The following is a 27,552-nucleotide window of genomic DNA, read 5'->3' on the forward strand; positions in this document are numbered from 1 at the left end:
TTGTTCTGTATCTTATCTTTGGATTCTGTTGTAAAGATGACTGTTGCCTTTGTATATAGTTCATTACCTTTGTATAGAATCACAACTGAGTCTGTATTTGTTTTGTTTCTTGGAATTTTACTGAACATTTAAATTAGTTGTAAAAGATTTTGTGGTATTTTTAAAGTATTCTATATGAAAGACAATGCCTTCAACAGAGACCTTTTTTCTTCTTCCACTCTGATTTGGATGCCTTTTATTTCTTTTCTGGCCCTGTTGCCTTGGCTTAGAGTCCAGGTCCATTTATACAGAAGTGGATGAGTAGGGCTGTTTCCTTCTCCTGATCCTAGAGGAAAAGTCAGAGTATGATTTCAGCTTCTGGCAAGTAGGAAGTTTTATCCTGAGGAAATTTCCTCCTCTTCCTTGTTTTTGAGGGGTTTTATCATGAAAGACACTGATTTTTGCCAAAATGTTGATGACAAGTGTTATATTTTCTTTTGCTATGAAGGTAGTTCTTATCTTTAGCTATACTTTAAAATCACATAGAAAGCTTTGGAAAACACAAATATGTGGGCCCCTAAAGACACAGATTAAATTATTTAAAAATCTATGAATATAGAGCCCTTGCGTAAATATTTTTTAAAAAGATCTTCAAGTAATTTTTGATCTGGGTTAGTGTATCTGGGTTAGAACTACATATCTAATTAAGAAGAAAATGAAATTGTGTCTTTAAATTTGCATAATGAAGAAAAGAAGTAATTCTCTTCTTTTTTATGATAAAATTCTTTACACTATTTTCTAGAAAGTGACCCTGTCTGCTATATTGAAGGGAGGCATGATGGCTAGCAATCACCATATGAATGTGGTAAGGGTCTTGTGTTCTCTGTGAGCCACATGGATGATTTTTCTCCGTAGCTGTAAGTCAAGGTCAGCTGTACCCAAGTGGCAAATGTACCAAGTGATTTTGGAGATAACCTTTCAGTAAATTAATTAAGCTTGTTAAAATGGTCCTTTATGCCTCTAGGTCATAGGCCATGGTACTGCATATTTATAACAAAAAAAAAAAAAAAAAAAAAAAAAAAAAAAAAAAAAAACCACTTTCTGGTTCTACTTGTTACAGTTTAGGCCTCACCATTCTACACGCCCCCCCCCGTAGATAGAGGGAGATGTCCTCAAGATATCACCCCTAGTTGAAGAGCTACATGAGGTTAAAGGTTGTTGGGAGAGGGAAAAATCCATCTTCTTCAGGGACAAGTTCCCTGATAGATTGCCCATGCCCAAGTGGTCAACCTTATACACACACATACACAAACAATACAAATTGGACTTAGTAGGGCACATGTATTATATATCATATTATTTCAGAGAATTATTTCAGAAAATAGAAGAGTTACATAACTGATTTGCTTAATTTTAGTCACTGAGATAAATGGAAGATAGTTATCTAATTAGATAGAGAATAGATACATATATGGGAAGTGCTTATATGTTAAAAGAAAAATAGGAACATCAGAATAGAACATCAGAACCCAGTGTACACTGGGTGAGAGGCACTTTACCTAAAGACAGGGAAAATAACTGTACAACACTAGGTGACAGCAGATCCATGTATAATCATCACACCATTTGCTATCTCTGAGATCGACAGAGCCAGTCTACGTTTGGGGATGGGATTAACTCTCAGTCTGGGTAAATCCTGAAAAAGGTGAGAAGATTAGAACTCCCAAATGAGAGTTTCATTACCTCTGAGCCAGTCCTTGACCTGCTTTGTAAATGATCTCTTTATTTGTCACACAGTCTTTTCTCTGTGTGACACTAGACAGGGTTCAGTGTGTTCACTGAAGATAAGCCCTCCATGCCTAGAAAAATATAGGGATTCAGTAAATATGTGTTGAAAGAATGTCAAAGGTGCCCTTCATCTTTAAGAATCAAAATCTGTGACCCTGAAAGAGAGAACACTTTCATTCCAGATGTATTGTTATAGCCTGTTTTGCCGCTAGGTCGATAAAAGGACACAAACCCAAAGTTGTTCTTAATATAACAGCTTGGGCCTGCTGCTTGCTAGGAAAGTTCTCTGTGAGTGAGCCACATTGACCAACCCAGTAGAAATCATTGAAGGGAAACTGTTGTCATTGTCCAGGACCCCACTTTGCTGGGCATCTGTGGGACATGGGAAGCCTGGAGAACTTTCTCTGGCCCAGATAATTCATAACTTCTCAGCTTAAGTGTTGTATCTGGTGAGATTATAAGAGAGAGAACTAGCCGTTCATAATAAAGAATTTCTTTATGGGGAAGATTGAGACCTTGGATGTGTTGCTAAAACACATTTGTTTTCATTCTTGTTCTTCTCTTTTGGCTACTGAGCAAATATTAGAACATTGTAAACCTTAGGGCATCTGAGGGCATCTTAAAGAGATAGGGCCATTGTCCACCCTTCAGGCAAGACAAAAGCAGCACTCTGTCCTCCATCCCCCTGCTCCCCAACCCCCATATCTCAAATGCAACAAATATATTGTGTAAGGAAGCATCCTGGTGGGTGTCAATACATAAAGACAAACAGCCACAGAGGAGAGAGAAACGTGCTGTGTCTGGGTAGCTACTTAGTTTCATTTTGAACTTTGATCTCTAGCTGTTGTAGGACGATTTGGTGTTCAAAAATTAAGATAAATGTGATGTTGAGTTCTGTCTGGCTTGAAATTGTCTTAACTTCTACCTATTCCTTCCTTCTCTTTTCAGCCATTTGTTTGTCATTCCCTCCCTTCCTCATTCTTCCTCAAGCCCTTCCTTAATCTCTCCCTCCCCCCTTTCTCCCTTCATCATCTTTTTCTCCAACCCTGATTTCAGGAAATGCTTATAGAATGCTAACAGTACAATAAGCATTTGTTAACACTGTGGCTTACAAAGCAAACACATAAACCACCAAGAAAAAAAAAAAAAAACAAAAAATGATATTTTCTAAATGAGCAACTGCCTAGGCAGCTACAGAGACATGTGTTCTAAAACTTTGAAATTATGGTCACTAGTCCTCTTGTCCTAAAGTGAGGTCTAGGACACCTACACTACCCTCCCTACCATGGTGTTTAATTAGAATCTTCAATGTTGTTTAAAGCCATCTGCATCAGTAGCACTCAATACTGGGCTATGTACCACCTTCACAGAGTCTGTTAGTTCCTTGTACAACACCATCCTCTCTAGATTATTGGTACTGTGGTCTATGGGTTTATCTTGTACATAGAAGATACTCATCAATGTTGGGTGTGTTTACTGAGCTGCATAGAAGGGCCACAGGAGCTTGGGAAGCAGAAGTATGAGGAAAGGGCTTGTTCTCCAATTCTCTCCATAGTCACATTCTTGGGACCCTTTGCAGAACACACCACCTAAGGCTTCTCTACAAAGGTTATTTCTCTCTGCACCTTTACAAATTCCTTTTATAGCTAATATCCAGACAGTACCGGTTCATTATGTCTGTATTCTGCCATTGTCTGATTAGTGCTACTATAATTAATGTCAGTTTGTTTGGGATAACTAATAACTTTGCTGAGAGTCAAGGGACTTCATCATTTTTGTATCTTCCTACCTGCTGGCTTATACTCAATGTTCAGTAAATGTCTCAAGTGTTTATAAACCAGAAAGTGTTATACAAAAGCTTGTTAAACAGGAAGTGCTCTCTAGGGACTCACTTTTGCTATGGGGGTATTGACCATATGTGGTTTGCTTAGATGTTCTCAGCAGTGCATGCAAAGCAATGTCTGGTGTCACCCAAAGTGGACACCACCCTTATGTGACAGCTCTTGCTGATCCTTCCCTCTTCTTTGATCACATGTGCGCAACCTTGCTTTTATATACCTGCCCCATGTTTGTGAACACTTGCTGGTTTGTGAAGCTATCTTTACTTGGAGAACAGGACATATATATAAAACCAAACTTGTTTGTGGTAACAACTTGGTAGTGATTCTACTAGCTGTGATTTAGAACATACCAAACACTCATAATAGCAAATAAAACAATTTGAAACTCACTAGACAAACTCCAAACTTCAGAATAGAAGATTTTTGCTCATCTATACACTTGGATTTAGCAGAGCAACGGCACCCTAACTGTGCCTCAGGAATCTGCCAAAAGTCTAGAAACCTTTCTTAATTGTCTGGGGTTGAAAGGAGATCTCACAGCCACAGGGAAGGCCAACTCACAGTCCTTTCCCTGAACCAACATAATTTCCATATATATCTAACTTAGCCTCCTTAATAGTTTTTAATATTCTTCCCTCCCTCCCTCCCTCCCTGCCTCCCTCCCTGCCTCCCTCTCTGCCTCCCTCTCTACCTCCCTCCCTCCTCTGTATAGAAAAGTCAGGGTCTCCATTTGGCAGTGCATTCAGTATGTACTTATAACGGGAAGTTGTTGCGGAGCAGAAGTGTTGAAATAGAAAACTGAGGTTACAAAAACATGTAACAAATGCTTGTAACTCTAGTTCTTAATTTGTGCTCCCACCAGCCCCTCAGTCAGTTTAAAATTTCTTTGAAAGGCAACTTTAAAGTGGAATCTACTCTTGGCGTATTAGGCCACTTTGGAGCTCAGAGCAGATTGTGATGTGTTGGTGTGACCCAGGGCTGTCTGTCCCCAGCCAACTCACCTCCTGAAAGATGACAATAGGCAGCATGCCTCCTTGCATTGTTACAACAGAAAGCATTTTCAAAAGTAACATTCCTTAGGTTGACATAACAGCTTCACTTGTATATCTAACTTTCAGGATAGATAGGGTCCTCCTCAACGCTAATCTGTTTGAAAAACTGATGTATCATTTATGAAAAGAGGCAGCAGAAAACAAACAGGCATTCTTCATGGGACATGTGGACCTTTCAACCAAATGCTCAAAGAATAAAGATATTGATAATCCCAAAGCACCAGGGATTCCTATCTCCTCTTGTGGTTTGTTTTGGTATGTATATGTGTACACATGTGTGCATATATTGTATACATGTGTTTGTGTACATCTTTGTGTAGGTGTGCATGCTACATGCTTGAGTGTTTGTGTGTGGAGCTCAGAAAACATTAGTTTGTCTTCCTCTTATGTTCCACATCTAATTCTTAAGATCAAGTCTCTCACTATCACCGCACATGCTGTTCACTGGTTTGGCTAGACTGAGTGGCCAGTAAGCCCCCAGGACCCATTAGGCTCTAGGTCCCCAGTGTATTATAGGTTCATACTGCTACCTCCAACTAGTATGTGGGTGCTGCCCATATGAAGTCATGTCCTTATGCTTGTACTGCAGCTACATAGACCACTGAACTACCTGCTCAACCCATCATTGTAAAATTATTTTTCTACTAATGATTGTGTGTATCAGTGAATTATTATTTGCTGAACTTGAACAGCTTTCAATGAATGAAGTTTGACCTTGAATGGGGAAGGGATAACCATAAGTTCGGCTACAAAGAAGATTATAGATACCTTTTCCTAATGTTAGGTTTCTGTAGGCAGAAGTTACTAAATTATGTATTACTGATCATGGGGAATTTTGTAACCCAATTTCCTAATATTTGAAGTAGGTGATTCTGGAAGTACATGTAAAACCCTTTTTTAAGCTTTTGTTAAATTTTAAGTGGAAGTTCTTATTAACCACGTGGGCGCCATTTGTAACGAGTACGGTTTTTCTGCCCGCCACCTGCTCTTGTTCCGGCACCAAGCCAGCCCCAAATAACACACAGAGACTCTGTATTTGATACAATGCTGTTGGCCCTGTTACTTGTTTTTTATCGGCTAGCTCTGCCTTAATTATTAACCCATTTCTGCTGATCTATGTATTTCTCTTACCGGGGAGCCGGCGGCATACTGCTCTCTTCAGACTCTCCATCTTGACTCCTCCCTACTACTTTCTATTTCCTCCTTGTCTCCTAGTTCCTCCTATCTTTCTTTCTTATTGGCCAACAGTGTTTTATTATTAACCAGTATGAGAAACATATACAGAATGACCTCTCCCATCAGAGAGGCTCAAAATCAGGGTCCAGAGCTACTATGCATTCACTTACTGTTTGTTAAAGGCAATTCTGATTTTCCAGTATTACCAAAGTACTCACTAGAGTCGTACAAGACTATATCCAATTATTGTGAGACACAGCATATGCTCTAGATATAATGTAAGCAGTGATGTGTGAAGATATTTTTGAAGAGATAGTACTTAATGGCCCTTGTTGGAACAAGCCCTCCACATATGTGTTTTACTATAAACAAGATTCATTTTGCCTTATGTTTCAGAAACTATATTAGAGATAACTATTAACTCTTTTAAGTATGGAGTAAAAGATAGCACTTGAAGGGGTGACTCTCTAAAATGCAAATATGAAACAGAGCCTAAGGGAAAGGCTGGATGCTGAGATTGTCACACCATGTGCATATGTGGTCTGGCATCACACTCATCTTTCTGTCCCGTGTGGTAGGACCAGATGTTTCCTGCTGCTACACACAGGTACCAGTCCCAGGCTGGGGTTTCAGCATCCACTTTGAACCTAGATTAAGACAATGAGCACCTGGAGGTAGACTTACACACACCGACAAGTTCTAGTTGCTGTCTCTTTAAGGGCTGAGTGCATTGGTATCATGTGTTATCTCCTGAAAGGCCCTGTTTCCACACAGTCTGCTTATACTGTGTTCCCAAAGCTGCTCTCAGAGCAGCCAACTCTGGGGACAGGGAATCTGCAACCCTTCTGCAACCCTCTAGAGAGGCTAAGCTGCCTGAACAGAGAGCCCCATGTGTAAATAAGGTGCTGCTGGAGTTGACACTGTTCCTTCTTTGCCATCTCTTCATATGATACTAAATTATGACTATTGAAACCAAGACAATTACACCAGGAACTGGAGGAGTCTGAGGGTTTCTTGTATGTTAACAAAAATGTTGGCCAAAGTCCACACTAATCTTATTATAAGAGAATTAAAGACTGACCACTCATAAAGAATAGATTTTAATGCCAGTCAGTGGTGGTGCACACCTTTAATCCCAGCACTCAGGAGGCAGAAGCAGGTGGATTTTTGTGATTTCAAGACCAGCCTGGTATACAAAGTTACACAGAGAAACCCTGTCTTGGAAAAAAATAAAAATAAAAATAAAAAACCAATAGATTGTGATTGGGTGTTTTCCATTCTCTGAGAGAAGAGCTTGAGTTTGAGTAAAGTGGCTGACTAAGAGTAAGGTGCTGACATAAACAGGTATGGGGCTTTCTGGTTGGTCACTTTGTGATGTATTCCAGCATTTGTATTTGTTTGTACTTCATATTTAAGCCAATTTCAGAGTTCACCTTGTATAGTACTTAGCTCAGCACAGTCCTATTAAGAGTTTTGGTTTGGCTTCTGGTGCCCTGCTCGGAGACTCCTGAGTACTAGGGACAGTGCGCAAGCTAACCCATCCCAGACCAGCCCATCAGGACTCTGCCAGCACCCTAGTCTCACCTCTACCTACTAGTCTAGGAGAGACATTGGAGTATTGGACCTGCTTGTACCAACTGGAAGAGAACCTTGGTCCTGTACTCACCAAGAGAGGGAGAGACCCGCACTGGAAGAAGGGATGGGTACATGACAGTATAAGAACACAGTCAACAACAGAAAGATCAATATGTCACCCCGAGTCTAGGAACTCCACACCAGCAACTTGAACATCCCAACACAGATGAAGCAGAAGAGAACAACCATAAAAGCAAGTTCATAAAGATGAGAGACCCTAAAAGAGGAAATGAAAAAATCCTTTAAAGAAATGATAGAAAAAACAAACCCAAAAAAAACTCAAGAAATCATCAAATCTCTTAAAGAAAGCAAGGAAAGCTAAGAAAAACAATCAAACAGATAAAGGAAACAATTCAAACTGTCCATGACCTAAAAACTGAAATAGAGACAATAAATAAAACACAATCTAAGGGAATGCTGGAAAAGAAAAGATGAGTAAACCATCAGGAACTGCAGATGCAATCATAACCAACAAAATACAAGAGATGGAAGAGAGAAATGCCTAGGATGAAGGAATTCATACTTAATAGTAATGAAGTCTTGTGGTGAGTTACTTTGCTAGTTAGGAAAAAAAACTATATTTAAATATAATAATTTTTTAAATGGGTATCTCTGCACTGAAGTCCTCCATGATGAATTTTATTGATGTGTTACTTTTGGAGATGTTCCAGTGTGTGTGTGTGTGTGTGTGTGTGTGTGTGTGTGTGTGTGTATGGTGTGTGTGTGATAAATTGATAAGGTGTCAATAAGATGATGCTAACCCTCGGACCAATTCCCTTTCTAGCTTCCCAGAGTCATATCTAGTATGTCTCTTGTATCTTACTTACACCTTGCTCCTTTTCTTGTGTTTTATTTTGGAGTTAATTAAGTCCAGAGTTCCAAATCTCTGGGTCTCTTCTCTGTGTGTATAACTTTATCCCTGCTCAGCACTCTCAGCCTTGGTTTCCTTACTTGTTAAATGAGAATAGTAAAACTTTGCAGTTGTTGAAAAGTTAAAGATAATATGCAAACAGGAGTCCAGAATGTTTCTACTATAATTTACCATCCATAATTTGTCACTGTCTTCAAGTGAAGAATGTTGATATGCTCAGTAGAACATTTGCCTATCTTGGGCAAGATCCTAAGTTCGATCTCTAACAGTAGTGGTAGTAATAAACAACCAATCAAACTTGAACCGTTACTTAAATACCATATTTCTGTCAAGTTAAATGGACAATCAACTAAATCATAATGTAACATAGAAAAAGCGTTGTTTAGAATCATAAATGATTTATAAATCAATAGTAAATGCTAGATAATTACAGGATAGTCTTTGAAAAGTATAAAAAGTATCATCTCTTTTTTGTTTTTGCTTTGTTTGTCTTAATCAAATGTATTTCAGCAAATCTTGTATATTGTATGTTATCTCTCCTATTCCCAAGGATTATTCTGATAAATTCTGCATGTCTAGTTATAGTTTAAGATCTATGAAAGAAAGCTAATTTAAATTATTGAAGCAGCTGTATTCAAGTTGCTTTCTTTGTCTTGTTCTGTGGTGATGCAACTGGAATAGCCCTGTGATTTGAACAGAGCTTTATGGTGACATTGCTGAAGCCATTTGGTAGGAGACCAAACCAAGATCCTAATGTCAGGCAATGGGGCTTGATGTAGAATATTAGTTTAAGATTTGTTACATTCCTCTATGCTGTGGGATATTTGTTTAATGATGCAAAGATGTGATGCATTCTTTTATGTTGCATTTGTTTAACTCTGTAAAGCTGAGTTACTTTGCTTACTAAGACACTGGACTGCTCTAAAAAAAGAGCCAATTGGCCAATATCTAGGGAGCAGAGCAAAATAGGCAGGACTGCCAGGCAGAGAGGATAAATAGGAAGAGAAATCTAGGCTAGAAAAAAAAAAAAGAGTGAGGGAGGAGCAAGAAAGGCAGGAGAGGAAGATGCCAGGGGCCAGCTACATAGCCACATAGTCAGCCACAGAGTAAAAAGGAAAGGAAGATATACAGAATAAGAACCCAGAGGCAAAATTAGTTAAAGAGAAATGGGCTAATTTGAGTTAGAAAAACTGGCTAGAAACATGCCAATCTAAGCCTGTGCATTCAAAAGTAAGAATAAGTCTCCCTGTATATATTTGGGAGCTGTGTGGTGGGCCCTCAAAGAGGTAAAAAATAAAAAACCTACAGGACCTGACTCAAGTAAAAGAACAGCTAAGATTCTGATCCTCAGCCCCCTAATTCAGAATTATTTCTATTATTTGCTTCACAGAAAAAAGTTTAATACACGAAAATGAACAGATGGAAAATGACACTAGACATTATTACCTCAAAGATTGCACAGAATTCAGTGTTTTGTTTTGTTTTTTTTTTTTTTTTTTTTTTTTTGTTTTTAGAAAATTCAGTTTTTCTAATATAGAGTTACATACCTTTTCTGTTTTAATGTCTACCGTGGCCCACTTGCCTATCCAAACATGGATCAGCATACTCATGCCAACATAGCCAGCATTTTACCTCTCACAATCATTAGAGTTAGGTAATTCTTGGAAAACATCTTGGCCAACACGGCATCAGATAAGGGATGCTCCTCATATGATCTGAACTCAGTGTTATCATCTATTGAGGCAACACAGCAGCCTGGCCAAAGACCAACTTCAAGTTGGTTCATTGGTTCTAGAGCATTGCTGGTCTCATTGACCCCATGCGTTTCTGTTGATTCTTCCTTTTTCTACAAGTCGGATGCCTTCCTTTTTCTAATTCTAATTTTAATGTATATTAAAGCAGTTAATTTGGTTGAAGGCAAATTTTTATGCTAAAACAGTCTGTGTGTAATTGCATTTCCAGATTCCATTTTGTTTTTGCTGACATTTTAAAGACCTAACACAATCACCATTTTTATGCTTAGTTATATGACCAAGTCATATTCATTACTTCACCTTTAGCAAAGTCGCTTCATTCCCAGACTGTAACAGTAGCTTCAAGATGTTGCTGAAGTGGGAGCGTTAGCAAGATTTAAGTCCTGAAGCCAAGCTGCCCTGTTTCAGGATCACTCTACCACTTAGCATCTGTGGGGCTTTGACAATCCTCTTTAAGCTTCATCTCATCTATAAAATGAATGAAATGATCTTATCATACTTGATAAGATCAAATCTTATCGCTCAACAAATTGAGAAAATCATGTTACTTAAATTTTTATCTGGAACTCCATACCTGTTAACTACTAGCATAATTCTCTGAAAGTTCATAATATAATTTGTCTTGCTTTCTGAAAAGCGTGGGCTTACTTGAAAAGAGCAGAGCACACTGTTGTTCATGAATTGTCATCACTGGATGTTTTAGCAAAAACCAATTATTTTTGTTCATGAGAATTTAGTAAAATGGAAACTCCCATGCAGTGCTGGTAGGAGTATGTAATAGCACACCCTTTATGGAATGCAATTTGGCAATAATCTTTGAGCGCCTCACCAAAGTTAATTCCCTTTAGTTCAGTAATTCTAGAAATTTATCTATTTTAAAAGGCATGGTCAGAAACTTGAATAAAACATGTTCATGGAGATAGTTTGTTGTACTCTCTTTTATGGAATCCTATGAAATTACTTAAATTGCAAGGGATCAATGTGGTTTTATAAATTGTATCATTTGATGAAATATTATATAGCTGTCAACACAGTATCTTTAAAGTATTTCAATAGGGGAAATCTTCAAAAAATATTTAAGTGGAGGGCCAGCTAGATGATGAGGTGGGTAAAGTATTTGCCAATAAATCTGACAACCTGTGTTTGATCCCTAGATTCCATATGGTGAAAACAGAGAACTGACTCCTGCAAGTTGTCCTCTGATCCTCATATGCACATCATGGCTACACACACACACACACACACACACACACACGTACACATGTGTGCATGCACACACGCACACAATGAATGAATGTTTTTAATTTTGTTAAAATAATCTTTTAGTGGAGGAACAAAATGGGTTATGAAATTTTGTATGCGATGTGATTTCCTCTGCCTTGGAAGGAAACAAATGAAGTGATAGTGATGTATTATTTAAATATAATATTTTTATTTATTTTGAGACCTTTATACACACATATAATTTATATTTATTATGTATACCACCACTTCCCACCTCCCGTTATTCCCAACCACCTGCCTCTACATGCTCGTCTCAACTTAATGCCCCCCCTTTACAACCCACTGAGTTTAGTGCTGCCCATTTTCTGCCTGCATGTGCATGAATGTAGGGTCATATACTGGAGCACAAATAATCTATTAAAGGCAACACCCATGAAGAAAACCACTTCTCCCTCCCTCAGCAGTCACAGCTGCCAATCCCTTTTCCTCTGAGAATGGGGTCTGCTGATGCACTTTCTGTTTTAATCCATGCTGAAATACTGACTATATCATCTTCAGCTCTGAAAATTTTAAAGGAAAACGAATGCTTAATTTCAACTTGTATAGAGAAATCAAGGTATACTTCCAACATTTTAGATCTGTTCAATTCATTGTTTAATGGTATTAACTTAAAGGATCTATTTAGAAGGAAAAAAAAACTTAGTATTAAGAATAAATTGTAAGAGGAAATTGGTCCAAACTTTGAGCCTTTTATAGGTAATAATAAACATTAGTTTTTTTTTCTTTTTGTAACCTAGGAGCTGTGAAGGAAGAAATATTCGATATAGAACATGCAGCAATGTGGTAAGTGTGAGCTTCTTCGGTTGTGAGATACGTTAAGAAATTTTATGGATCCTGAGTGGAAAGCCAATCAATTAGTAGTTCACAAACAGTTATTTATTGCATGGTATTCTGATTAGCCAGTCGTTTCTAATGTTCCTCAATATAAACTTTTAGTCACTCAACCAGATTAAAACTAACTAGACTATTTCAAAACAAAGTGCGTTTTCTTCCTGCTCTGTTTTCTCACACATAGCTCTCATGAGAAATGAGGCAGAGGAATGATAAAAAGGAAAACACTTGGAGTATCATGAAATAAATATTAGTTAATCAGATTCAGGTTTGCTGAATGCCTTCATCTGTCCAGCAAATACTTAATGCCGGCTACGTGTGAGGCACTGTGCTAGCATAGGGATAAAGAACATATGGTAACTGCAACAGAGTACTGGGTGGAGAGAGGGAGATGGATGGACACATAGCCTCATTCCTGAACAGATGTGACAAATGCCAAATAGGAATAAAGTTGTTTGGAGATGACAACAGAGAATTCTGAGGGTCTTAAAGGAAAAGATGGAGTGAGATAGAACTTGAAGAGGTATGACTGACCCATGCTGTGTGTAAGGAGATGACAACTACTCCAACCAAGTGAGGACTTAGGGCCTCTTTGGAGACAGAAGTGTTTAAGGGTGTACCTTGAAATCATTTCAGTAGCTTACTCCCACCATCATGCAGGAAAAGTTAAAGGGAGTTTTAAGATCATATCACAAAGAGCTTTGAATATTAGCTTCCAAGTTTGTGGGTCCTGTGGACACTGGGGTCTCTGAGGTGAAGAAGGTGCATTGCAAGAGTCTCACATTCGGAAAGAAGCTGTGTAGTAATAGCTGAGTCACACTGGATCATGGACAACATGGGAGACAGAGTTTGCAAGGGCTTAGCCCTGGAGGAAGTTCATCCTAAAGGGATAAAAACTAAGGCCACTGTGCTTGAGCAGGCGGGAATGGACGAGCATCTGAAGCTAGGGTGAAGCTAGAGTAAAGGAAGCAGAGAGGTAAGCACACCCTGAGAACACTGCACTCCCTAATGCCTTTGTTCAGGAAACTCTTTCTCATTGTTGGCTCAATTGGCACTTGTGTGCTTAGACTCAGTTGACATGTCTCTCCTTCAGAGTGGCCTCCTGGACCATCCTTCCTCATGTGACTGTCCTACCACTCAGCTCCACTCTTCACAACAGTAGTTTTCAGTCACCTTTTATCTATGTGTTCGTTTAGTCATTCATTTGGTTACTTTTGAAACAGGGTTTCATTATGTAGCCATGACTGGCCTGCAACTTGCTGTGCAGACCAAGCTAATATGAAGCTCACAGAGATCCACCTGCTTCTGCCTTGCAAGTGATGAGATTAAGCAACACTACACCAGGCATTACCTAACTTTCTTTACACAACTTCTCTCTACTAAAATTCAATCTACTGGGTTACTTTCATTGTGTGTCTCTACACACTCCACAAAAGAAAGAACCCCATTATTATTTTTTTAATTTGTTGTTCCTAGGAACTAGAACTGTTAAGGAACACATATTAAGCTCACAATGGATATTTGCTGAACATGAAATGAGTACTCAGAATGCTAAGTGAATGATGAGAACCAGTATCAGAAATAATACATTTTGGGGACTGGAGAGATGCTCAGCAGTTAACAGCACTGGTTGCTCTTCCAGAGGACCTGAGTTTAGTTTCCAGCACCCACATGGTAGTTCATAACTGTCTGCAACTCTAATCCCAGGAGACATATGCCCTCTTCTTCCCTCTTCAGGCACCAGACACAAATGTGGTAAGCAGACGTAAATGTAGGTGAACATTTATACACATAAGATAAAATATTTCAATAATAAATAATACAGTTGGAGACCTTGGAGGGAAAACTCAATAAATTTGATCGAGAGTATTGGACAGATTGGTTAGCAAGCTCCAACTGTACATGATACAAGAAGGTGATTCTGACATAGGGGGAAAGTCAAGGCTTAAGGCAGGACTACCAAATAGAAAGCACAAAGTTTGAAAATGAAGGCATCCTATTAGGTAGAGAATAAAATTATGATGGAAGGAACTTCGAGACTTCTTGGGATGTTAGCACCCAGACTACCTCTCTCTCTCTCTCTCTCTCTCTCTCTCTATATATATATATATATATATATATATATATATATATATATGAAACCAAATATACTGTGAGAGAGAAAAGAAGAAAGTATGAGAGAATCTAAAATGTGTTTAAGAAAAATATTGTCAGGAGTTTAAAGCATAAAGAAAAAGGAGGCCAATAGGGGTACAATTTTTGTAGTTTTTAGGGATAAAAGAAAAACAGGGCAGAAGAAAAAAGTATACCAATGAGGAAATGAAATGAATGGGCATAAGTTACTTATATGGGTATATTTTGTGCTGCTGCCACCACAGAATACTGCAGGCTGGGTTGTTTATAAGCATTACAGGTTTATTTGGAGCCTGGTCCTGAAGACTGGGGAGTCCAGGAGCTGGATCCCAGCATCTGACAAGAGCAGTTTGGATGAGTCAGGACAAATGGGCTGAACTAATCCTTTTTGACAAGAACAGTTTCCCTTAATACTGTAACAATGGCAATTAAATTTTACTATGGCTTTTAGAAGATATTCAAATACCAGCAGGATTTCTATAAAATATACAAAAGAAACCTCGTGTGGATACAGAGGAGGCTTGTTTGCTTGCATCATATGTGAGACTTCGGTGCAGAGGGGAGGTGGTCTTGCTTACAAGTAGAACAATATATAACTAACATGTGTAAGGGTCTGGGTTCAATTCCCAGCACCACCCACACATAATAAAAAACGACAAAGACAGATGGTGATGTAAGGAGGTAAGGATGTCCTGGACACTAAGCCGCAGCTCTCTGAGGGGGGAACAGGTGACAAATCAAGTTATCTTGACAAAAGAGAAAGGTGATAGATTTCATTTTTGGAAAATAAAGATGCAAATGGAAAATGAGGAAGTGATTGGCCAGCGTGGAGATCAGCAATCAGTATAGAACTTTCCAACAACAAAGGGGGGTGGGTCTTAATGGAGATGAGAATTGCTTGGGCTTGAAGACTTGGAAGAAATACAGAGAAACACAGAAGCATGGACACTGCATGTGACTGAAGGCTACAGCATAGATCACAGCGTATAATCAGTACTCTTTGGAGTTGTAAGTGCTTGATTGAGGAGAAGACACAGGAATCCAGGTGTGACCTTAGGAACAAGCATAATTATTCAATGTAAACCTTTGTGTACCTGGATCCTCATTTCTATTTAAGATATAAGATGTCAGATAACACAGTGTGTATCATTGTCGTTTATACTTTACTCCTCACATACAAACGTCGTGCAATTGTTGGTTGGTTTAAAAAAAATGAAATATTTTACATTTTTAAATGGAGTGGACAGTGTCTGATAAATGATATGAAAAGGACTGGAAAGCTGGATGTCTCGGCCTTGTTAAAAAAAAAAGACTAGGCTCACAATGAAAACATCTTGAAGTAGCATGAAAATATAGCTTCATGGAAATGTACATAAGCTCATTTGTTTTCTCTAGTCCCCTCTTCTTGATAGCACTAACATGGATAACTGGGATCTGGGGGGGAGGGGTATTTTTGTTTTGCTTTTAAGACATAATCTGCAGGCCACGTTGTGGTGGCACATACCTGTAATCTCAGCACTTGGGAGGCAGAGGCAGGGTAATCTCTGTGAGTTTGAGATCAGCCTGGTCTTCAAAGTGAATTGCAGAACAGCCAGCACTGTTACACAGAGAAGCCCTGTCTCAAAAAAATTAAAATAAATAAAGGAAGAAAGGAAGAGAGGGAAGAGGGAGGGAAGGAGGGAGGGAGGGAGGGAAGAAGGAAGGAAGGTAGAAGCTGAGTTTGACCCCACTTATCTGCCTTCTTCCCTTTTAAGTGTGTAAGCTAGCAGAGAGAGCCTGAGCTGCAGTGTGTAGATGATGTGTCAGCATCTTGAGCAGCGGACTGCCTGTCCTGTCCTTAAAGCTCTTCAAAATTTTCATAACTTCCTCACTATCATTTTGAGTATTTTCATGGGCAGATGCTGCCCGACGCTGACCTCAAATCATTTACAGCTCACAGCATTACATAAGTCCAATTTTTACAGCTTGGAGAATCAAACTGATACTGATTGTTTTATGAGCACCTAGAGCCTTCAAATGATTGGAGGATTTTTCTTCCTGGATTTTGGGCATAACAGAAGCAATAGTGCCAATAAATAAATAAATAGATCTCCTGAGAAAGGCTCTTTTCCATACTCACACTCCTATGTTTCAGCTTGAGATATTTAGGACAACTCAGCTGCGTTTGGAAACTTGAGAGTCCCTCAGCTCAGTTTTCAGGGACACACCTCTTCCCTAGACTGCTTTCTGACACACTTCTGAAATACTGTGACTTAAAAAATTCAACTCATTATTATTATTTTCACAGAACTGTTAAATACATTTCTTTAGAATCTAGATCCCCAAAGCAAGATGAAGAGTAGAAAACATATTCCAATTTGTATGAATTTCTGAGAAAAAGTCACCACAAAGACTAATAAATTGATTGCCAGGGCCTTGAGAAGTGGCTCGGCAGTTAAGAGCACTTACTGCTTTTGCAGAAGACTGGAGTTCAGTTCCCAGTGCCCATGTCAAACACTCCTAAGTACAACTCAAGAGGATCCAATGCCCACATCTGGTCTTGTAGGCACCTTACATATGTGAACATACACATACATAAATATACACATGAGTACATAAGTAAAAATAAAAATAAATCTTTTAAAAGGATTGATTGCTAATTGCAAATGAAATGTATCAGTACAAAAGCATAAAAGTCCCCACAGTGTTTCCCTATTTCTCATTGTCCAGGCTCTAACTAAACCTGGAGTCTTTTTATTCCTGTGGTAGGTTAAAGGATACATGTTCCTCATAGGCTTGGAGATTTGAACATTTGGTCCTCAGTTGGTGCCACTATTTGGGGGATGTTACAGAACAATTGACAGGTATACCTTTGATGGGAATCACTGAGAGCTGGCTCTTAGAGCTTAGAACCTTGCCTCACTTCACTCTTTTTTACTTGTTGTTTATTGCTGGGGATGTGATCTCTGCTTTCTGTGCCTGCTGCCATGCATTTGGCCTGTGCATGCCTCACCCTCCATGACAGACTCTTATTCCTTTGGAACTATGAGCCAAAGTAAACTCTTCCTTCTGTAAGTTGCTTTGAGTCATAATATTTTGTCACAGCAACAGAAAAGCAACTAACACAATTCCTAAGGACACTGCTCACCAATACTGCCCATTTAATAATTTTATGCTTGTTTCTAAGAAAGCACTATGGTACTCCTAGGATGACAAGACTCAGAACATTTAAAAGAAACAACAGATGTTACTAGCAAATCATTCAAGAAAAATATTTAGGTCAAAGAGATGCTCGGTCCCTGAATGAATCCAAAAGGTCTTGGAGCTTGTTCTCTATTTATACTGAATCTCAAATTTGAATACCCCAAGCTTAACCTGACATTTAAAATTGACTCCACAAATAATTAGAAAACTGCTTTATTATTTATAGACTTTATCCCTCACCTTTCTTAGTCTATGAAGGAATTCGTATTCAGTATATGGTGGTCAAAATAGCCAACCTAATAGATTAAGATGCTTATGATAACTTTTGATTATTTTCAATTCTTTACTAATATCATATTGCCCCACTGAAATATTTTAATGCCCTTAAAACAAAATATTTATTGGCAAGAAGAATGATCTAGCTGCTTCCAAAAAAATCCAACTTATTTTTCTTGGCTTCCAATACTCTTCAATATTCTTGCCTTTACTCCATAGACTCTAGACACAGTGGATATATTGATGAACAAGATCTAACTCTTTTTAAGTTTTTACTATAATGAAGGACTACATTAGAAACATGCAAATTATTTAAAAGAAAAAATGGGTCTATGGGTATAGCTCATTGATAGAGTGCTTGTCTAGTATTCATGGGGCATTAGATTTCTATAGTTCCGGAACTACAAAGAGAAAGCAAGGGTTCAAGAGGAGGAGGAAAAAGGAAGGGAAGAAAACATATTAAGTTGTGATTGCTCGGTGCCATGAAGAAGGTCAAAGAGTTGGATGATGCTTCTGATTGGGATGATCAGAAAAGCCTACTTGAGAAATGACTCGTAATTCACAGGAAGAAATCAGCTAAAGGACTTTCCATGAAGAATATCCTGCATTTGAATACATAGTTAAAAGGCTTTGAGGTGCAAATGAAAGACTGTGGTATTTTCAAAACTGTGTCTAGAGTCTATGGAATAAAGGCAAGAATATTGAAGAGTATTTGAGGCCAAGAAAAACCAAGTTGGTTTAGATCATGCAAGACACTACCAGGTGTTTACATTTTCATACAAAGCAAAAGCAAAGTGTCTGGAAAAACTTAAGCATGGGAGAACAGAACTGAACTTATGGGTTTATGAGAATGGTAAGAAAGTAGAAAGCTAGGAGACTTTGCAACAGCACAGGTGAGTGCCTTTGGTTGATGGAGCCATCACAGCACTGGCAGGAAGGTTTGGAATATATATTAGAGATGAACTTACTCTAAACGGTTTCACCTCATCCTTTCTCTCCTGTGAACTCCAGCACTGTTGCTGTGTAATTTCTTGTGGACAGCATTTTTTTCAGCAAAGGTGTCAACTCTTCTGGCTGGAGAGAACACAGTGACCCTGGCAAGTTTATAACTTCCTTTGAGCATCTGTTTCTGCGTCCAAACAATGTGAAAGTTGAAACAAATAACCACACACATCTCTCCCAGCTCAAACTTTTGAGTTCTTGTAGAGTGTAAGTAAGTTGTACTGGATTTGGATATGGAGGCAGACTGATAAAGATATCAGTGGTAGTGCAATGGTCAGTAATGCCACTGTGAAAGCAAGCACAGTCATCAGTAGAGTCAGAGTGAAGAGGTCCAATGTGTACGGTAGGAGTGGGGTTCTCAACTTGCTGCAGCTCAACCATCCATTTAACTAGCAGTTCTCATTTTTGAAGCTGTGAGAGATCACGGGATGCACAAGATTATTCACATGGTTATTATTATTATTATTATTATTATTATTATTATTATTCATGTGGTTATTATTATTCACATGGGATTCTCACTTGATCCACATGACCATTTTTCTCATGACACTTTTGCACAAAACAAAATCAAATAACACATGCTTCTTTATATCTAGAGTCATATATAAAAGCCTTGGGGAATGATAGCTCTGATACAGGCCTTTTTTGGTTTTGGTTTTGAAACCATCTTTTAGAGTGGCATACTCCTACAACCTGGACAGATGTGTTAAAGCCAGCTGTGAGAGTCAGTCAGAGTCTGTCACTGAGTTGTGCTGTCTGAGGTACCCTATGGTAGGGAATATGTTAACTTTCTCCTCATCTTCTTACAGTCCTTTTGTGGTCTTTGTCATTTTTATTCTGGAAGCTAGAAGTAAGATGGGATGTTACTTGACAGGGTTGTGGGTTTGTTTGCTTGCTTGCTTTATCTCACTCCACTCCTTATGAAATCATACTTGTCACCACTATCTATTAAATGCCCAACTCTTATTCTGCATTGGAGATCCAAGGAGCTGTTGCTATCAGGATAATGACAGGAAACCTGTCCCTGTGGAAATAAGAGTCTATTATGGAAGGCAAAGTCACAAATACACAGCTGAATAAAGTGTGACATGCACTTTTAATGTGGAGGTAGGCAAAGGGAGCTAAAACGTCCCAACAGTACCACATTTGATTGTTTCACCACATGGATACATGGTACCTTGTGCTATGACTAATACCATAATTCTAAAACAGACCCAGGAAGCAGGAGACTCAAAGAACTGTCTTAAACATGCAAAGAAAATGCATCAATTCCTGATACCCAATGAACAATATACAAGCTACACAAGCACTGTTCTCTTGGCTTTCATAACAGGAATGATGAGTAACCAAGGCCAGATAAAGAGTAACATTGGCATTGCCTATCTTATTGAGGGTTGCTATTGCTGAGATGAAACACCATGACCAGTGCAACTTGGAGGGGACAACGTTCATTTGTCTCACACTTCTACATCACTGTTAATCATCAGAGGAACTCAGGAAAGAAACTCAAACAGATCAGGATCTTGGAGGCAGGAGCTGATGCAGAGATGATGAAGGAGTGTAGCTTACTAGCTTGCTCCCCTTTTCTTGCTCAGCCTGCTTTCTTATAGGACCAGAACTACCAGCCCAGGGATGGCCCCACCCACAATGGGCTGGGATCCCACACCAGTCACTAATTAAGAAAATGCTCTATAGGATTGACTGCAGCCGGATCTTAAGGTAGCATTTTCTCAATTGGGTTTCCCTCCTCTCAGATGACTGCAGCCTGGGTCAAGTTGACACAAAACTATCAAGCACACTGCCTGATCTGATTGAAGCTTAGATAAGCTGTATAGTTCCCAGCAAGTGCTTGAATTCATTAGTAAGAAAAGGGATTATGAGGGAAACAAAATACTTTTTTTGGTGGTTATAGGTATTTCTCTTTCATATTGGTACTGCGTGATTAGGACATCAATACTCGACCTACCTCTTCATAAATGAAACTTGTGTATCTCTTCCTTTTGCCCTATGGGTACCCTAAAAAATATTACTAGGGTGTCAGTAATGCTGTGAGCAAAAAATTCATGCATGATGAATGAATGGCATCCCCAGTAAAATGTCATAGGCATGGAGATGTGAAAGTTGAGAGGGAATACGTTTCAAGCTACAGTGACAGGATGGTTTTGAGAAATGGAGATGGGATTCACTAACAACTCAGATCTGCCATGCTGCAGGCTCTCTGCCCAATGTGCTAATGGCAGAGAAAGATGCAATTTAGTCTCTCATGAAGCTGAGTCGGGTGGTGAAGACAGAGAGTTAACTTCCAAGCAATAAAGAAGACAATTTTACCCAATAAAGGCTGTGAAGAAATAAAACAGGGTGGTGTGGTGGAGAGGTGGAGAGGTGGAAAGGGAGGTGAGGAGGCTGCTGTGCTGTGGGTGGTCAGGAAGTTCTTTCTGAGGTGACATTGGAGACTAGTTAATATGTGTGAAGGGCAAGGCACGAAGGGGCCTAGATTGCTTCAGCCCCTGGTGTGTGGTATTATGAGGTGCAGCACAAGGCCTATTGTGGGGAAAGAGGTGAGATATTTATCTGAGCTGAAGCCTGGACTGGCCCTGCATGTTATTTATAGGGGCATTCCTAGCCACTCACTCAGGGCCATGGGCTTTGATGGGAAGAGAGGCTGACAGGAAACGAACCTCGCTAACCACCCACTCTGAGTTTCTCCTCTCCCAGGCTGCAAGCCAGCCCCTCTCAGGCAAAATATATAGAAGGCATGGAGGGATTTCTTAACCTCAAGTACAAAGTCTCTTAAGTGGGAAGGAAGTTCTGAGGGAAAGAATGTTGGTTTCTTCCTAATAAATGATCAAGATCTCCACCTACCAGAGTAGCTTCCAAGGTTACCCTCAGCATCCTGGCTGTTTCTCCCTGTGACTCACACACTCTCACCAGCATGGACCAAAGAAATGTGCCCCTCACAAGGCCCATCCATTCTTTATGCCTTTCCTGGGCAGCTACACCAGGAAAATCCCCTCATGCTGATATCATCTCTGAAATTACTATAAGTCGGCTAGGACATGTCCTCTTCAGGTAGGTTTAGGCAAAGGCTCTCAACCTGTGGGTCCTGACTCCTTTGGGGGTTTTGTATACCTACATTTTGATTCATAACAGTAGCAAAATTACAGTTATGAAGTAGCAATGAAATTATTTCATGGTTGGGGGGTCACAGTAACATGGGGGTATTAAAGTGTCACAGCACTAGGAAGGTTGTGAAGCCTAGTTCTAGAGGAAATCTGGGCCCAGGTTCTCCTTCCCTGCAGCTCCAAATGCACTTTGTACTTGGGGAGTCTCGGAAGGGGCTTAGGTATATGGGTCAGGGAAGCAGGGGAGACATAAAGATCTTTCCTTCACTGTTGTGTTCCAGGAACACTGAAGGCCGACAACACCCCGAATCACTGGGAGAGCAGAGTTTTTCTGAGTTGGAGCATTGCCTCTACTGGTTCTGTGCTTGATACAAATTTATTAATCTTCTCAAATCGCCATTTTTTCACCTGTCAAAACACCTTATTTATAAACATACAAAGGAGAACATAAATACAATATTTGTGGTAGTTTTAAAATGGAAACAAATAGAAGCAAATCAGCTAAAACAAGGAATATGTTGATCCCAATACTGGGATACTATATAGCCACTTAAAAGGATAAGTTGGCGGATAAGTTAGTCATCAACCTCATTATCAGGGAAGAACATTTATGGTAGCCTTTCCACTGTTGTTCAAATTGTTAGTTGGGCTCACTCTTGTAGGTCTCTGAACATTTCTCTAGAGTCAGTTTTCTCTTCAAAACTATAATGGCTCCCTCTTTTATGGTCTCTTTCTCTTTTGTTGGCCCCTCCTGGAAGGTAACACCCTCCTATGGATTAGGGGGGATAGGATGGGAGGGTGGGGGGAATGGGAAGGAGGGAGGAAAGGATGGAGGGAGAGGGAACTGGGATTGATATGTAAAATAAGAAAAAATAAATAAATAAAACCTAAAAAAAATAATAAGTTGGCACTATATGCACAAACCTTTAAAGTTCTTCTAAGTTTGGAAAACCCAAGTATACAGCAATAGCTAGAGTGACATAGCTTTAAGACCCCTAAAGTGGACTGTGCCTAGATGTATGGCATGCATGCCAGGCCTTGAAGGCTTTGCAGCAAACTGATTGCAGAGATTACTTAACATCAGATAATGAGGGACTGAATGGGTAAATGAGACTCGCTTGTATTTCTCATTCTTTATGGTGTTTCTAAGTTTTTAGAAAGAGAAATGTACAGTTTCTGTCAGTAGTATAATCTCAATCAAAAAATAAAGAGAATTTGAGGGGAAGGATTTTAAGTTGCTCAATAAGTTTTATATTTGCTTTTGAACCATTAAAATAAAAGTCTCAAGTCATGTGTTATTTTGAGGAACACAGAGGCAATACCTATAGTGTGGTGCTGGTCTAAACAGTGTTACCTCTTCACCCTTGCCTCACATGAGGTGGCTTCACTTGTACCCTATTAGTTATGCTTTGAAGTCTCAACAACCCAGGAGCTCAGAATACAAGTATAACCGATGATGGTGTCTTTATAGGGGCAATTCAGTTACATAGGCATTAGGTTGGGTGCCAATATAGTATGGCCAGTAAGGAGGTCAGGATGTGCAAATACACACACAGACAGAAGGAGAGAGTGGGGGGGGGGAGGAGAGAGAGAGAAAGAGAGAGAGAGAGCCCAGAAGAGAGGTGTCCGAGGTAAATCACTCCAGGTACCTTGAACATGGACTTCCAGTCTCCAGAGTTATATATGAATGAATTTCCAGCGTTTATACTTCTTGGCTTATGGCACTTGCTATTGCAACACTACTTTTCTTCAATACCCTCCCATCTTCTTACAAAAATACTCTTCTAAGGAGACATTTTTACTTCTTATGATTTTGAGCTTTAGACATGTCACATAACCCAGGCTGGCATCCTACTTTCTATGTAGCCACGGAAGACTGAATTCTTAAGTCTAACATCTTAACCACTCGGCCATCCTGGTGCCTATAAAAGACTGAGTTTTTGATCTTCCTGTTTCTATCTCTCAAGTGTTGAGGTTATAGGCATATGCCAGGGTACTCAGATTATGTCATTCTGTGGATCAGCCCAGGGTCTCCTTCATACATGCTGGGCCAGCACTCTGATAGCGGAACATGTCAATCCCAGTTCCTGCACCCTTCTGTCCTCCCCTGTTCCCCCCACCAACTCCCATACCATCCCCTTCCTGCTCCCCAGGGAGGGCAAAGCCTTCCATGAGGAGTCTTCAAAGCCTAGGGCCTCCCCCATGTGTCTAGGCTGAGGGAGTATCCCTTTATGTGGAATGGGTTCCCAAAGTCCATTCGTATAATAGAGATAAATACTGATCCACTACCAGAGGCCCCATAAACTGCCTAGTCCTCCTAACTAACACCCACATTCAGGGAATCTGTGTTGGTTCTATGGTTTCCCAGCTGTCAGACTGAGGTGCATGAGCTCCCCCTTGTTCATGCCAGCTGTTTCTATGGGTTTCTACAGCCTTGTCTTGACCCTTTTGCTCATTATTCCTCCTTCTCTGTAACTGGATTCCAGGAGTTTGGCTCAGTGCTTAGCTGTGTCTGCTTTTGCTTCCATCATCTACTAGAAGAAGGCTCTAGGATGGCACATAAGGTATAAATCAACCTCATCAGGGAAAGGCATTTAAGGTAGCCTCTCCACTGTTGCTTAGATTGTTAGTTGGGGTCATCCTTATAGATCTCTGGACATTTCCCTAATGTCAAATTTCTCTGTAAACCTATAATGGCTCCCTCTATTATGGTATTTCTTTTCTTGTTCTCCTCTATTCTTTCCCTGACTCAATTTACCTGCTCCTTCATGCCCTCCTCTGCCCTCCCCTTCTCTTTCTCTTAACTCCCTCTCCCCTCCCACCATGCTCCCAATTTGCTTGGGAGATTTTATCCTTTTCCACTTTTCTAGGGGACCATGTATGTCTCTCTTAGGTACCTCCTTGTTTACTAGCTTTTCTGGTGGTGTGGATTGTAGACTGGTGATCCTTTGCTCTTTGTCTAAAAATCTATATATGAATGAGTACATATAGTGTTTGTCTTTTTGTGACTGGGTTACCTCACTCAGGATGGAGATTTTTAAAAGGTAAATTATTAGATGATTCTGAGCCTCTGAAGCTCAGCTTTCTCTAGCAGCATGGAGAACGTGTCATTGTTTTGCAAAAGACAGTGGCCAGGTATTGTGGATTAAGAGTACCAGACCTCATTGCTGGCTGCGGTGCAGATGTACATAGCTGCTTTCTTTTAACCCAATGCCTGCTTCTTAGGCTAAGCAGTTAGGTGTTTGGCAGCCATGCTGGTTGGCTGTTCTTGGCTAGAAAACCATGGGGTTAGAATTGTCACATAGACTCACAATGGTATCCAAGGGATCAATTAGTATCTACCATATGAAGTCTACCTTACCACAAAGCCAGGGTTAGTGTGAGACGGTGAATAAACTAGTTAAATTACGTTGGGTTTCTGTGTGCCTTTCCCCTACTGGGCATTGGGAAGAAACTGATGTCTTAAGGGATAATATTTTCAACAATGTTCCCTTTCATTGGGCTGGGCCCCTGGCATTAATTATTATTATTACTACATTAGTGTTATTTATGATGGAATCAGATAACAAAGGCAAACACTTTTTCACAAGAGAAAAATGATGAGTGACTTTTGTATTTTGGAGGAGAGAGCCCCTGTCCAACCTGTGATAGCATCAGTACTAAGTAAGCTTTGAAGATCTTGTGAGTAAATTAATCACTGTGTGTACACAGCATGCTGTGTGACAACTGGAGGTTGATTTTGGTTCAAAACACATCATTTCTTTTATACTCGTTAAACACTGAGCATTTAGAATAAGGGCTGAAAATATTCACAGCAATTACTCTGGGAAAACAACCGTTGCATTTTATGACTGTTTTATCATTTGTGGCATAAAGAAATAAACAATTTTTAATGGTTCACAGATTCTTTCCTGTGACTGTAGGTCTCTCTGCTGTGCTCGTGGCTGGGCGACTAGCCAAGTGTATGGGGTGTCCCCCATGTCCATGGGCTGCACTTTCTGCTTTTCTTCTCTGCTCAGCCTTCTCCTGACTGCTCCCCACATTTACTTTCTTTCTTAATGCTTTTTTGACATATCTTTATTGGACTCCTAATTCCCCACTTTCCCTTTCTCCTTCATGTGTTCTCAATTTTGTATCCCTTCCCTCAAACCTGACCTCTCCCAGGAGAGGTATGGTGTAAACACTGCTCTGTGGAAAGAACTCAAGACTTGGTACAAACACTGTGTTTGGGGTAAAACCTCTCTAACTTCTTGTAGCCTCAGTCTCCTAAGTCATAAAGCAAGAACAATGGCTATGCTAACTTTGTAATATTCCTTTACAGAGTGAGTGCAGTCTTGCAAATGTGTGTGAATGGTACTCGGCAAATTTGGGGTTTTGTTTTGATTTTTGACATTTGCCTGGCAAAGATGAGGTAAATGGCAGTCTTAGAGAGGTTAGAAACCAGTGAAACAGAAACCAAGAGAGTCCTATCAGCATTATTAACATTCATGAAAACTGTCCTTTTCTTCCAGAATAACCAAATCCCCTAAGGGACAGTTAGATTCCTATATTTAACTCAAGGTGTATGAAGAACTCCAAATAGTTACAGAAGATATAAAGGAGAAAATATTCAAACAACTGGCTTCTGGTATATTTTCTCCTAAATTGATAATACTTGATTTCTATTAAGCAGCATCTCACAGAGACTGTCAATGGAATGTTGACAATGGTTAAGAATGGCTTTTGAGCACTATGAGCTGGCTTTTCTAGACTGTAGAACTATGTCTACCCTCTCACTCCTGTGATGCTGACCAAGAAGAAACCAAAGTGCTGTGTTGCTTTCATGTGGATTGACAGTTCGTGTCAAGCATCTACTGTCCTATGACTTTGCATATGATCAGAAATGTCTACTCAGTCAATCCCAGTGTTTGCTTCCATCAGTGTCTCCAGATGCGATACCCTAAGTTGAATGTTCACATAGATCTTTAGCCAGTGTGCCTCTCATTAGTAATAGTTCCATGCTAGCTGAAGGACTTATTTAGATTAAGATCTTCATCAGTTAAGCTTCTATAACTGATGAATATAATTCAAGGATGAATCCATCATTTTACAAATTTAGAACACATCATCAGATTGAGGGAAGCTCATGTGTCCTATGTGCTAGCTAGTTTCATAACCTTACACAAATAGCAATGGCTTCTCTCTTCATCTTAGCCAGAAGACCAAGACAAGATGATGATAGCTAATATATGTGATGCCACTCTTCCCTGAAGTGACATATAAAAACTAATCATATACCCCAGGGTCAAAGTCATAGATGTAGAATATGAGAAGAAAGTAACACAGATACTTTTCATATCTATCATATGTTAGTCATGGTGTCTAATGACTTTTCACTGACTAGCTTGTCTAGTTCTCACAACTTCTAAAAACTGGGTAATGCCTCAGTTTTATCAATAAAGGAATTGGAACATTTAAAGAAAAATAGCTCACGCAGGGCCATAAATATCAAAGCTTGTTCTCTTAACACCACAAGACAAGCATGAGATGGTGTGGGCTAACTCTCATTTAGCAAAGAACAAAACTGAAATAGAAGAGGCTTTTAAAAGCCAAGCATTTTTAAACAGCATATGCTCTTTTTTT

At 39.5% G+C, this 27,552-nt stretch overlaps 1 protein-coding gene across 1 annotated transcript in view; it reads left to right on the forward strand.

The window, feature by feature from the left end:
* Positions 1 to 27,552, forward strand: part of Adamtsl1 (ADAMTS like 1) — a 363,826-nt gene that overhangs the window by 48,973 nt on the left and 287,301 nt on the right. Inside the window, exon 3 of the mRNA XM_051188147.1 lies at positions 12,118 to 12,163. Within this exon, the coding sequence (XP_051044104.1) occupies positions 12,118 to 12,163 (46 nt within the window). The remainder of the gene's footprint in view (positions 1 to 12,117; positions 12,164 to 27,552) is intronic.

Source organism: Phodopus roborovskii, unplaced genomic scaffold, assembly GCF_943737965.1.
Source record: "Phodopus roborovskii unplaced genomic scaffold, PHOROB, whole genome shotgun sequence".
Taxonomy (NCBI): domain Eukaryota; kingdom Metazoa; phylum Chordata; class Mammalia; order Rodentia; family Cricetidae; genus Phodopus; species Phodopus roborovskii.